The 14,472-nt window shown below is 43.6% G+C and overlaps 1 protein-coding gene across 1 annotated transcript in view; it reads right to left on the bottom strand.

Annotated features, from left to right (window-relative positions):
- Positions 1–9,104: 9,104 nt before the first annotated feature.
- The window catches only part of si:ch211-113g11.6 (uncharacterized protein LOC559008 homolog), a 31,118-nt gene continuing 25,750 nt past the window's right edge, over positions 9,105–14,472 (bottom strand). Inside the window, exon 14 of the mRNA XM_062400260.1 lies at positions 9,105–12,679. Within this exon, the coding sequence (XP_062256244.1) occupies positions 12,333–12,679 (347 nt within the window). The 3' untranslated portion in view covers positions 9,105–12,332. The remainder of the gene's footprint in view (positions 12,680–14,472) is intronic.

Below are 14,472 nucleotides of genomic sequence, written 5' to 3'. Positions count from 1 at the left end.
TGAACAGGAGAGGCTTGCATGGTCGTGTTGTGTTGACACTGGTTGGTCATGTCCAGCCTCATCTGTGAAGAATGTGCACAGAGACGTGCCAACTACTCACTCCTGCATGTCTGGGTTCATTTCCTTGTTTTGAGACGAGCAGCGTTGCTTCATCTCCGTGTCAACACACAATCAGATTGACAGGTTAAACAGGCCGTACAACCTGAGCCACCTACACATTAAACACACACACACCCTTCCGCCCGGTCAAAGGCTCACTGCCAGCTTCTTATAGAAAACTGGAAGGACGAGCGGGAAACCCAGAGGGAACGCGCATACGATGGAAATATGAATTGTTTCTCTACCTTAGAGATAAACTCTCATACATCATTGTTCACTGTTCATACTGGGAACCAGCTGGTGACGTGTAGAGGACGGATATTGAAAGTTAATCCTGAGTCCGCACACATTTCACATTAACGATGTGAAAATGAACACATTTATTCAGCCTTCATTTTTAGGTGTGGAACATCTACATACTTACTCCACACACACACGTCTTTATGTGACTCGCATCTCAAGAAATGTTCATCTCATCAGCTTCACATGTGTGTGTTGTCGAGGGCCCAGTGAAGAGCAGTGTGGACTGTGTTATATGTTATATGTTACAATGTTATGTTATATGTTATATGTTATGTTACATAGTATGTTATTTTTTTGTCATTTTGTAAAGTCGCCTACTACATAGATGTTTGCCTGCCATGTCATAAGAATTCCACTGCTCCGATGACGCTGTCATTGGAGCATGTGACAATAAACTTTGATTTGATTTGATTTGATTTGATGTGATTTGGACACATGATACTTTCAACTTATCTTTTCTTCTACATCCTCAGATAAATCACATCAGTGCCTGAAGACCTGTGGATTGTGATTATTCTGATAATCTGATTATTATTATTTTACAATATCAGACTGACAAAGACATTTATGGGAGTTGCAGGTGATGAAATATGTTATTGCAGCAATAATCATGGAGTCACTTCCTCTTTTCTCTCAGAGTCAAAAGCAAAACACTTGTTTTTTTTGCTCTAAAGCTCCACAGGGTGGAATTATGGTGCTGAACAGTTTTTTCCCCATGGCAGTGGGGCTCACAAACAAGCCCCCCCCATCACACTGACTCTGCTGACCCCCCCCCCCCCCACCCTCGCACATAATTTATAACACTACATTATTGGCACTACCACCAATCTTTGCACCTTAAAACCGAACACAACACATTTACTGTATATATTATTTTTTCGATATTGTTGTTTTTTATATTGATGTTTATATTGCTCTATATTGTTGTTTTTATATTGTTGTTTGTAAAGTGCACCAACCACACCAAGGCAATTTCCTGTATGTGAAAATATACAAGGCAATAAAAAGAATTCTGATTCTGATTCTGATTCTGATTAATTTTGAAAAATTGTGAACTCCGATCTGAGGATTGTGTCGTTGAAAAAACAACAGCAGAGTAATAAAGCAAATTTAGTTTTGACTATAAATTCTTCACTGCAGATAAACCAGGTAGGATGAACACAGTTTTCTTCTAACTGCACCATAGACTGTTTATCTATGGTATCTGCACACATGGAAGTCAATCAGCAAACCAGGGCGTCACAGAAACAAAAACAACCGGCTCGATCACTGATTAAACTCTTTAATAAGCTGCGGCTGGCGTCATCCAGTCACCTGAGAGCTCAATAACTGGCTCTGATATTTACCCAGCAGTCAATAGTCGGTGGCAAACACATGAATGTGGCAGCAGACGTGTTCTCACTCGGCTTCGACGAGGTTTGTGTGCAACGTACAAACAGAGAACACACAAACTGTGAACCCTCGACTCCCTGGTCAACATGTCCTCTCACATCTCCGGTGTTTAACCATGCAAACTCTCAGCGTGGGTAGATGATAACAGCGTTTTATTAAAGCAAAATTAAATATGTACTATGCTTGTGTTGTGCTTAAAGGCGGAGGGGTGAACTGATCATCTTTTCTGGACCAGTCAAAACAAAATCCTGACACTTTATGATTGAGCTGTAAAAGTATTTTATGTGTCTGCGTCCTCATCAAGAAAAACTGTTTATTACTATTTTGATTTGTCATAGCAGGAAATGTCATAAAACAAATAATAACTTATTGTAAATCATCACTTGGGTTTTCTGAAGGTTTCATATCCCAGTGGGACTTGTCATGATTTATTATGGCCTGAGGAATTCATGATTTTCTTAATTACAGAAATTAGACTCATGAAACAAGTGGAGCTAATAACATCAGCACCTTGAAATCCTCTTTAGGTGTTTTGGTCTCAGGGCTCTCGTACTGAACATGCCGGCTCAGAGGCGTCGCTAACCTTATTAGTTCCACCTCCGCTTCTCCAGCCGCAACTGAGAAGTCAAAGTATCTCCACCGTGAGAACGTTTATTTCAGAGGGACACACAAAATGACTTCACCGAAGAGGTTTCAGGGTAGAAAAGAAGAAGATGAAGGGGTTTCATGGAAAAACTGAAATAAGGTTTGAGGGAAACGTGATGGTATTCATCTCATCACATAATCTGAGTTTTAAGTCACTTAAAAGGACGTTTTAATAAGTGCTGATTTTCAAAAACAATGTAAAACGATAACCCTGTGTTACTTTGTGCAATGAACCGACGCCAGAAACAACAACAACCCTCTGTCAACCGGTTTCTCTTCTTCTGGTTTTGCACATCCAGGTCTTATTACACGTTAGCAGCTACGTTTAGCATCACTGCTCCACATACACAGGAACTGACGGCGTCTTCTTTGAGTTTCAACATTCTTCAGTGTTGTTTGATGGAACATTGACGTAGACTTTAATCACAACACACTGGCCTGACGTGTGTTGAGCGTTTGGATTTTTTTGTGTCTTCTCGTCTGAACGGAGATATTTATTAAAAATAAAGGTTGCGTTGACGAAGGTGAATACAATGTGCAGTTGTGTAGACGAGGCACAGAGCAATGTGAACAGCACACACTGTCCTGATGTGTGATGAATGAATAATCCATTCATGAGAAATACCTGGAGAAGGGCGGGGCAATATTTTATCTGTGACTCGAAACTCGACTGTGCAACTAGCTGGATTAAGACTTGTGTCTGTAAACAACACAAACAGCATCAGAGTTGTTTGTTAAGAGGAAGTTGGAACCATGTCTGATGGGAAACTGGTGATGTTATTTCTTTCATCAACAACCACAGGATTATCATCACTACTGTGAGGACAGAGGTGTGGTGCTGCTGGTGTGTTCCTATTGGTCTATCGTCTAAGGGGAGGGACAAATACATATATGAGTACATGAAGGTGGAGGACTTGTTTACAGCCGAGTAATATAATAACCGATACTAATACCAGACGAACCCAGAACAATAACGTTGGTAATGTGTGTGAACAAAGTCGCAGTATTGAGATGAGTCTCACTGAAGTTTGTTCTTCATGACTTTCAACTGGAAACGTTTCCCTGAATGAAGTGTTAATCTGAATAAACACGTCTGAGAGTCACTGGAGTTTTTCTCTATTAAACCAGATCAACCAAAAACTTCCATCAACTTTACAAAGAGATAAAAAAACATAAATCAAGAAGTTCATGTGAAAGAACACAAAGCAATACTTTCAAGCTTCTCATGTCTTTTTCCTATTTCACAAGCTGCTGTGATAATGGTTTAAAAATGTGAATATTTTAAATGTAAAACTGACAAAAGAAAAAAGCAGATTCTCGTCCAAAAATCACAAGAAACGGTTTTGCGACGAATTTTCTCAAACTTGAAAAAGACGTGTTTGGACCTGAAGCCACTTGGTTTTAATTTGACAGTCTCTCAAGGCTCAAGGACAACGAGCAGTTTATCGATGTCATGGTTTGTGAAAAAGACGAGTAGTGACACTGCAAAGATAAAGAAACAAATCAGTTTATTGTTTTCAGGTTTGTCCACTCGCTTCCATCCCCACAATAACTGGGACAAGTAAAGAATGAGACGAGCAACACGAAATGAAACAGTTTGAATGATCTGAGATTCAGTCTCCTAACGATTGTGTTTTAACCGAGTCGTGTTTTAACCGTTAACTAACACTCTCTCTCTCTCTCTCTCTCTCTCTCTCTCTCTCTCTCTCTCTCTCTCTTCTCTCTCTCTCTCTCTCTCTCTCTCTCTGGAACATCCACAGATTTCAATCAGGCAGCAGAGACACCAGCAGCTTCACAGGTGTCCAACAGTTCCACCAGCTCCTCACCTCAGGGGCTGGTCTTGGAGAGGATCAGTCTCTTGTTAGGTTTATTATTATGACTGTTATCAACAGCATAAAAAACCCCAGCACTGATTCCCTCCTTCTAACAAGCTCTGCCTGGGAAGGAACCTCGACTTATTAGTGATGCTTGAATAATCAGAGAAATGAGTTCCCGACTGGTATAACTCCCGTGGACCTCGAGTTGGAACAAGAACTAAAAAGAATAAGAGTTTCAAATGTCCTCACTTAGAAAAACAATCAGCTCCACCTGCAGATGTTTTTATGATTAACAAACATGTTCTTAATCATATGTTTACGTCTGTCACTCCTGTTCCTTTTGTTACTTCATGCAAACAGTGGACAGATGTGTTGTTTAAAGACTCGAAACACAAACACACACTGAAGACTTCACAGCTCGGACACAGGGACGATCAGAGGAGCACAGGAGGTCACGGTTTCCCTCAGGACTCAGAGATCTGTGGTTTTCAGGGTCAAATCAAGGTCACAGCTGTTGGTCACTACTTTCATTTTGGGGTTTGGCCTCTCAAACAGGTTTTTAATAAAAACAACACTGGGATTATTGGAGGCAGCGCAAAGAAATCAATTTAAATCATGAGCATTAATCCAGGTCCAGACTTTAACTTGGAGGATAAAGCTGCTCCGTCTAAACGGCTCAACCCTGATAACTGGATCAAATACTTCAAATAAGAGACAGACAGGACAATCCCCCTCCCCCCCGAGGACATGGACTACATGTAACTCATGTTCATATCACCATAGTTCTGTTGTGACTACACAGTGAAAGTGTTGCATCGAAGCCTCATCTAACATCTTCATCTAACATCTTCATCTAACATCTTCATCTAACATCTTCATCTAACATCTTCATCTAACATCTTCATCTAACATCTTCATCTAACATCTTCATCTAACATCTTCATCTAACATCTTCATCTAACATCTTCATCTAACATCTTCATCACGTAGCGGCTCAGTGAACCATGCAGGTGAGAGAAGGGGAATCACACACACTCTCTCCTGGACGTGTTAACAACAACGCGCACAACGTTTCAGCTCTGGACCTTCGTCAGGTGACAAGTGAGACGTAGAAACTCAAACACAGAAATACGCTGCACCTCCTTGAAAGCAGCCAATCAGAGAGAAGAGGTCATCAGACAGAGTAGCAGAGACTCCCCACACACACACAGACACACACACACACACATGCACACAGGACATTGTCTCGTACATGAAGAAACACACAGAGGAGTACACTCACCGTGGCCCCGCCGCTCACACACTGCTCCTCTCCCTCACTTTGACTACACAACACATTGTGGACTTGTCTGCATCTGAGACGCTCTGTCTTTGTTGACAGGAGGATCACGCCTGTGGCACCTTGGTCTCTCTCTCCACCCCCCCCCCCCTCTCTCTCTCTCAGGAATGTGAGCTTCAGGTTTACTGTAAATCAGACGTTGCTTCCTTGACTGGAAAAAAACTGAGAACCTCAAAGGAAATCTGTCAAGACCAAAGGATTACTGATTATTTCATGCTGTATAATTATTATAAGTTTTATGAATGTCCCAGTTTTTGAGGTATGGATTTCTGCTGCCAACCCAGACTTCAAGACTTCAACACTTTATGCACATTAATTACTTTCAGCACTTACATATAATATAACAGAATATGCACATCAAATATTAATTATAAAGATGTATTATATAATATATAACTGAGAAGAAGGAATGAATGAGGAGCCGATAACAGCCGTTAAAAAAACACACAACAACAAACAGCGACTGGTTCAAATAAAAATAGCTGTTGGAAATTAGCTGGAAGAAAATATAGTTTCCTTCTTATGTTAATTTCACCATGATAATGTTATTAATCCTCAAACATCTGGTCACTGAACCGGGTGTGACGATGATACTGAGCCTCTGCTGCTGCTCTGCTGATCTCATTGTAAGAACTCTGGTCCTGGATCAGTTCTTCAGAACCAACGTAGGTCGGCTGCTGTTTGAATCCTGAAGTCCTAAAATATTAATGACGCCAGCGGGCATTAAAGATAAGCTGCATTTTGAAGAAGTCTGAGCTTTGCACCACAGACTAAGTTCCTTCATAAATCTGTAAACTCTGGCTCATAATTATTGTTTTTTACTTCTATTCATTTTTTATTCCCACTTTTTCTTCTGCAGAAAATATTTCCAAAGCCTCCAGGAGATGGATATCTGAAAACCTGGGTTTGTAAAAGCTAAACTGTGTCCGTGGGTAATAATTTACCTTTTAATCCAATAGAAACGGTTTAATGTTTAGTTATTTAATTCATATTTAACTCCACGTTCTCTCCTGCGTGCTGAAAGAAGAATTCTTTGATAAGAGTCATTGATTTTCTGTGACGATGGTTAGAATCTATTTCTGTGACTGTGTTCCTTCCTCTAAGATGATTGACATGTGAACTGCTTCCTTGTCTGTGTGTGTGTGTGTGTGTGTGTGTGTGTGTGTGTGTTGTTGTTGATGACTGCAGAACAATGTAAAACTCCTTAACAAGTAAAGTATCATATGTTTTGATGGCTTCCTTGTCTGACGTGTTCCTTGTTGGAAACAACGAGGCTTCAGATTCAAACAGAGACGTGATGAAGGAACTTCTTTGTTCTTCTTCGCTTCAGGAAGTGAAGATTCTCGTGTCACCGGAGCGAGAGGTCGTGTTTCTCTGTTTGGCAATAACATAACTTCTTTAAAATAACTTTATCCATTCGTGGAGTCACTCTGCCTGTTCAGTTCACACGCTCACATTCACTCCTCAGCTCAGAACACAGGGTCCAGCAGGGGCTGATGGGAATGTGAGTTTTTCCATTAGTCACAAACCAAATTATTGGATGAAGACAAATGGATCTGAATCTCCCTCTTCACACTAATGGAAAAACACACCCTGACTGGCAGTTTGTGTGTGTCTGTTTGTGTGTGTGTGTGTGTGTGTGGGCGGGGGGGGACTTCTCATTGCCGGTGATTCAGCTGCTGATTGACGGCAGCTGTGTCTGAGTGTGTCACCTGTTTATTCCACACGCAGGAAACCCTTCAGGCTTCTGTGACTCAGCGTTGGAGCGTCCTGAGGGGGGTGAGGGTGGAGGTGAGCTGCCTCCACCCTCACCCCCCCCCCCCCGACACCCTATGCTGCGGCTGCTCTTTGTGTTTGCACTTTCCTTCCTCCTCATCTTCTTAGAAACAGAGGAATCGTAGCCGAGAGCGGAGACGCTTCCCTGTTCAGATTAACATATTTTGTGATAGAACAAAAGATGGAACTTTTCCAGTGCTGCAGGCTTCTGCCACTGGTGGAGACTGGTTGGTCCAAACACTCATAAAACATTCATCGGGCCGAGGCTTCTGGTGCAATGTTCTGTTGGCTGCTGGTTTCCCTGTCATCTGCTGGTTTCCCTGTCGGCTGCTGGTTTCCCTGTTGGCTGCTGGTTTCCCTGTTCTGTCGGCTGCTGGTTTCCCTGTTGGCTGCTGGTTTCCCTGTTCTGTCGGCTGCTGGTTTCCCTGTCGGCTGCTGGTTTCCCTGTCGGCTGCTGGTTTCCCTGTCGGCTGCTGGTTTCCCTGTCATCTGCTGGTTTCCCTGTCGGCTGCTGGTTTCCCTGTTGGCTGCTGGTTTCCCTGTTGGCTGCTGGTTTCCCTGTCGGCTGCTGGTTTCCCTGTCATCTGCTGGTTTTCCTGTCGGCTGCTGGTTTCCCTGTCATCTGCTGGTTTCCCTGTCGGCTGCTGGTTTCTCTGTTGGCTGCTGGTTTCCCTGTCGGCTGCTGGTTTCCCTGTCGGCTGCTGGTTTCCCTGTCGGCTGCTGGTTTCCCTGTCATCTGCTGGTTTCCCTGTCGGCTGCTGGTTTCCCTGTTGGCTGCTGGTTTCCCTGTTGGCTGCTGGTTTCCCTGTCGGCTGCTGGTTTCCCTGTCGGCTGCTGGTTTCCCTGTCGGCTGCTGGTTTCCCTGTTGGCTGCTGGTTTCCCTGTCGGCTGCTGGTTTCCCTGTCATCTGCTGGTTTTCCTGACACCAGAGCCTCAGAGGAGCTGGTGGAACTGAACTCCAGCTTCAGACTCCATGATTGAAGTGACCGTAGAATTCAAACTGACGCTCAGGAGGCGCTGAGCGTTCAACAACAGACACTTGACTCATGTCAGTGGATTTTGTTGAATAGGATTATTGTGTTGATTTGGGGGTCGGGTCTTTGTTCTCAGTGACTGATTCATATCTTCATGTTTTATTTGTTTGCGGCCTCAACACTTTGACTTTACTGTTCAACTAATCATTTTTCTTTGACTCCCATGTGGTGTCCTCCCTTTCCTGCTGCCGTCACTTGGTTCAACAAAATGAAATTAGAAATTTTGTGACCACAACAATTTTAGCAGCATTAATAATTCAAATTTCGCCCGAAACGCATTCAATAAAACTCAGTTTGCAGTAGAATAAGAAACTTTATTTGTTTTCTTTCTACTTTGAAAACCCTTCAGTTTAGTAAACTTTGTGTCACTTGTAATAATTTAAGGGAAGACGTTTTATCAGAGACTCTTAAAGACCTTAACATCCATTTAAAATACATGTTATAGAAAATCCATCAATAGAAATATGTTCATAAAGGGATTCGGTTTCATTGCTTTCAAATAAAGACGAGACATTCTTCCTTTTATAGTTATATTTTATTAATTTTCACGGCACATGTTCGGGGGAAACACATGTCAATATGGATTTGTTACATGAATATCTATCGCACTATAGATATTTGTTATTTAAAAATACATGTAATGAGATGGCATTAAACGGCAATGGCACCAATAAAAATCTCTTTTTTTTTCCTTTCATAATAATAATAGTTTGGCATGTTACTTTTTTTTCAATTAGTTATATCAAGACACAGATTTTAGGGCACACATCATGTACTGCACTCGAACCCCCGGAGCCAACAGAGCGGCGACCCGCTCCTCTTCCTCGCCGATGGTTTCCTGAAGGCAAATCAAGAGCTCGCTGTGAAGGAGACGAGTCGGGAGCGAGCGAGCGATTAGTGAATGTGGATAAAGCGGCCGTGTGGATCTCCACATCAAAGCAAAGACTGCAACACAGAGGAGATGTGGATTCTCAAGTGTTGGTAGATGCTGTTTGTGTTTGATCCCACGCGTCGAGCGGAGGACGAGGACAGAGGACAGAGGACGAGGACGAGGACAGAGGACGAGGACAGAGGACGACTCCTCCTGCCTGGGGACCGGAGCTCCTCGTCAAGGGAGGAACATGACAGAAGATAAAAGAAACACAATTGCATGCAAGCTAACATGAACAGATGTCGGGTTCTTGATGGTCACTATTGTTTTTTCAGAGCTGAAATATCTAAACTACTGTTTTTGTGGTGGTTGGGCGACCTGACTGGTTCTGGTGCTCGGACTGGCCTCGGCTCTTTGACCCGGTTTCCTGTCTCCCCTTCATTCACCAAATCTCTAAAGGCCAGAAGCCACAGAAAATACAAACACATCATTTACCATATTCAACATATCAGAATATTCAGATTGATGTTTCTGTGATGAAGTAAAGATTTGAAACGCAGGACTTTTACTTGATTGTAGAAGTAGTATTGGCGTATTTCCTGGTACTGGTCAGTTCTAAATGGTATAAGTACAAGTCCTAATTCCTAAACAACACAATTTTGTTCAAAGTGTGCGTATAAATACTACAAGAAGATTATCATATTTGACCTAATAGTAAAGTAACGGCTTCTCTTCCTCTGATCACAGCGTTCGGAGTTGAATGACGACACACGCAGCAGTTACAGTATAAAGGAGGTTTGAGAGGACTAACTAACTCGACAACACGTTTGTGTTGTCGAGTTAGTTTCCTGTGAAAAGTCTCCGGCACAACGGAGCCAAGTGCCGAAGGTTCACCGGCGCTTGGCAGGAGGCTGGTGTTCGCTTACCACCCTGACGGCGACACAGAGACACAAAGATGATTAGTTTGCATGTTGGACCTGTAGTGGGGGGGGGGGGGGGGGTTGTGTTTGTGGGGACGGCCGATGTTGCACACACACTCAGGGTTCAGGGGAGGAGATGAAGCATCTTTGTAAATAAGGTGGCCCGACACAGCTTTTTTCTTTTCTTGTCCTTGGCCCACATCCGTGCAGAAAGCAAGCAGGGCCCCGAGCAGCAACACACAACCGAGCAGCAACACACAACCGGGCAGCAACACACAACCGAGCGAGCAGCACGACACTGGCTGGAGGTTTGAGAACACGCCTGACCGTGTTTAATAAATTCCCTAATACGGCGCATGAGGAATCACTAATGAGCTATTACTGACATTCCTGCCGCTGTGGAAGGCTCGGCACGGGCAGATTTATGTAACATCACCGAATGGTAATTCTGAAAGCTCTGGAGGAACATGCTAATCCGCTGCATAATTCATCAGCGCTCAGTTCTCCTGCCTCACTCGGCTGCTCAGTATTCAGAGGGGTCGCTGTAGTTTCTGTCATTTCACTGCTGAGCTGGAGAGCAGCTCCATTCACGCCTCCTTTCTGTTTACATGGAGCTGTGATTCAGCTGCGTGAGGAGATGTCAGGTGACATCTCACGCCGCTGGTTGTGATGCTGCTGCACATCAGGGAAGTATGTTTCACAGCATCGAGATTCAAGATTGAAAAACTGTCCGAGTGTCTCGTCCGCTGCCGTCCCCGGGGAAAGAGGCGAAGCAGTCAATGGTTACATTTCACATTCTAACTATGGCATAAAAACCCAAACCATCAAGACAAATTGTCACGTAAGGAGGCAGCAATGGTAGAAAATCAGCATCTGCAGAGCAATAAAATACAGAACAAACTTCACAGATCTAATCACAAGCCTTTTGTTTTTTTACTCTCCCGGCAATCTATGAAATATAACGTATGATAACGCTTCAGCACCTTGTTCACATCCTCGTGCACCAGGGCAGGTTTACAGGAAGTGATGTCGTCCTCACTCAGTTTCCCAAAAACCTGATCTCTCTTTTTTCTGTGAATTCAAAGAAATTCGCCAAAAATAATCAGTAAGCAGTTTGACATTTTGACTCCTCGTGATTCACCCGACAGAAAATATCCAGAATTAAACTTTCATGTGGGTTGATAGAGATGAATTTGATAATTTAATGGCTTCATGTTTTTAAGATTGTGAGAGTCTGAGGCTGTTCTGCTTCTCACTCGATAATTATATAAGTTACTTTACTTCACGTTCACATCCTCTGAAGAGAGCGACCGTCCTGCTCTGATCTGTGGGAGGAGTCGATAGCGTATGAAAAGACAAATGGACAAAGCTGTGAACAAGGTGCAACGACCACGTCTGATGCCATCTGATAAAAATATGCCAGGAACTGCCTCGCCTGAGGAGGAGTTGCTGAGACACAGTGATGTTCGAGAATGAGCTGGTGCCCATCCGCCTACTTCCTGTCAGAAAGCTGACACTTCCTCCCGGTGATGTTGTCGGACTCAGCTGCACTAACCACAGCGCCAAGTGCATCCGAGTCTGCAGGATTCTGCCTCGACTGCAAAATTGTGCTTAGGAGTTAATGTCCCAGAAGTGTTAAGGCTTTTAAATCTCAATACCAGACGTTTTACTAAGTACCAATGAGCTATAAGTTTAACAAGATGAAGGATGGGATGTAAGAGAGTGGTATTAAAGGTTTACAGATTCACAAATAAGCAACAATCAAGTCAATTTCAAATTAAGTAGAGAAATGATAAAAACAATTGGCCTGGTATTGGTTTGTTTTCTCTTTTTTTGCCCAACTCATAGGATATGTTTGTTTTCGAGTCAGAGAGGAAAGGTTTGCAAAGCATCTAGTTATGATTGAATCAAGTTCATGGACAGGAACTCCTACTCACTTCAGATCGAATCAAATCATGGACCTTCTGATGCTTTATGCTAAAAATCACTGAATCCATAACTCTTTCTAAAAATTGAAAATTGGCACCGACAACCCAATCATGAAGTGCAATGCTCTGCGAACCTGACCTCCTGACGGGGGCTCCCGGTCGTCGGGAGCCGGTAAGGATGAGCGGTTAGCGTTAGCGTTAGCTGCAGTTAATGGAGCCACAGGGCGGCCACGGCCAGCAGCAGTGACGGCCCCAAGGTGGAGGCCAGGGAGGCGGCCAGGAGCCGGCCGTCGTTCACCAGCCTGACGGAGATCACCTCCACCTTGAACCCGTCCTCGGTGGCCATGCATCGAAAGACGCCCTCCTTCAGGGGCGTGTTGAAGGTGGGCCCCAGGACGCAGAAGTCCCCGGAGAAGAGGCAGGGGTAGTTCTTGATGCAGTTGTCCTTCTCCCAGCGGTAGGTGGCGTGGAAGGAGTGCACGGGGCAGGGGAGGAAGATGGAGGTGTTGGACTGGACCACCACTTCTCTGGGTGAAGTGCGACGCTGCTTCAGAGCTGCAAGACACAAGTGTGTTAATCACTACACAAACAAGGTGACGTCTCATTAGCAGCAAACAGGAAAGAGGTTTGTCTGCATTAGAGACGCGGTGTCAGTTTAATCCTGAAGTTAACTGGTGCTGATGACCAAGCTACTGCTTTGATATATTCACGTGGAGCATCATAAACACTAAATACTCGTCATACCGCTCACTGTGGACCCTCTAATAACCCAAAACTGATTTGAATGAATTGTATTTTCATATTTTCTGCTCTGAACACCAGTTGTTTATTTTAGATTTTTTCCAGGGCTGGATTAAAAAGCAGGTAACAACATCAGGGACTTAGGTTCCCTGACCCACAAATATTCATTATGTTTAAGTTGGTTTGTGGTTATTTAATTAATTCAAAATGTGTTAACTATTCAGCGTTAAAGCACATTACATACTGGAATGATCAGGGCCTTGAGGCAGCTCCTGCTTTAGTCTTGGTGGCCCTTACATTCTGTAGCTTTTCTGGAATAAACAGTAAATGTAAATCAGATGAGGACAGATTGATTCTCTTTAGAGATGATTTAGAGGATGAATCCAAAATCTCCTTCACAGGAATATTTCTTTGCGTCCTTGACATAACACATCGTCTCCCTGTGATTAAAAATCTTGCTGTTGTGTTATTTTTGACGTCTTGTTTTGACAGATCGTTGTTTAGTCCTGTCGACGTAACAAGCTGAGAAGAAAGTAATTGCTGTGTCGACTGCGACCGTGAGAACAGAACACAGCGAACCTCCTCATGTCCCACTTCTTCAAAACCATGACACAGGGAAATAAAAATAAATCCCCTCGGGTCTGTGTCATCACAGCCTCGTTCCTAAGACCCCAGCAGCCAGATGGAGCTTTGACTTTGAAAGGTCCAGTGTGTAAGACTCAGGAGAAAGGATCTATCTTCTTTACCCTAGAGTCGTCCCTTTATATTTAAATACTTTATATGTAAATACTTTATATCCGCATCAGGAATAGGTCCTCTCTAAAGAGGCAGCCATGTTTTTTTACAGTAGCCCAAACTGGACAAACTAAACCTTTTGAGTTTCAATGAAAACTGAAGCTTCCACAGGTTCTCTGTCATGTTTGGAAGGGGGGGGGGGTTAGGGTAGGGGTGTTCACCTGCAACATGACACTTCACCACTAGATGTCACTAAACTCTACACACTGAACCTTGCGTTCATTTGGGGCTGAAACCTTCTGTTTCTAGTTTGACCGATCACGTTTCAGCTTTGTTTGCTCGCAGGTAAACGTGTGCAGAGCAGAAGAAGTGAAATGCATCAGCTCTTTAATTCATCTGCATTCATATGTAGATGGCTGTTAATGGAGATTAACCAAACTGTCGTCTGGACCTCACTGTAGGTGAGAGGTTTGTGTCATAGAAGAAACTCATGTCTTGGCCTGGATATATGAAGGTAACTTGGCAAACAGCGATGTAACAGCTCCTTAAATTAAACTGTGAATATGAAGCACAGCGGGGGCTCGACTGTCAGTGGGAAATGAGTTCATCGCCTTTATGTGAGTTTCAATAACCTGCCCACAGATTCTGGTGTGAAAGAGTCAATTAGACTCGAGAGCTGTTGGAGCCCAGGCCCGACGCCGGTGACGAGGTGCTGAGAACAACACGGAGAATTCAACGGCAGAATGAAGACGTGATGTTTCCCTCCTGCTGCTCAGCCCTCGCCTGAATGTCCCGGGGATCATCCTGCTGCGTTCCTCACACGTGAGAAACCTTCAGGTCTGAAAACGTTAAATACGAGTCTGATCTGACGC

Source organism: Platichthys flesus, chromosome 11 (genome assembly GCF_949316205.1).
Source record: "Platichthys flesus chromosome 11, fPlaFle2.1, whole genome shotgun sequence".
In the NCBI taxonomy this organism is placed as follows: Eukaryota; Metazoa; Chordata; class Actinopteri; order Pleuronectiformes; family Pleuronectidae; genus Platichthys; species Platichthys flesus.
This window is presented reverse-complemented; position numbering and strand designations above follow the sequence as displayed.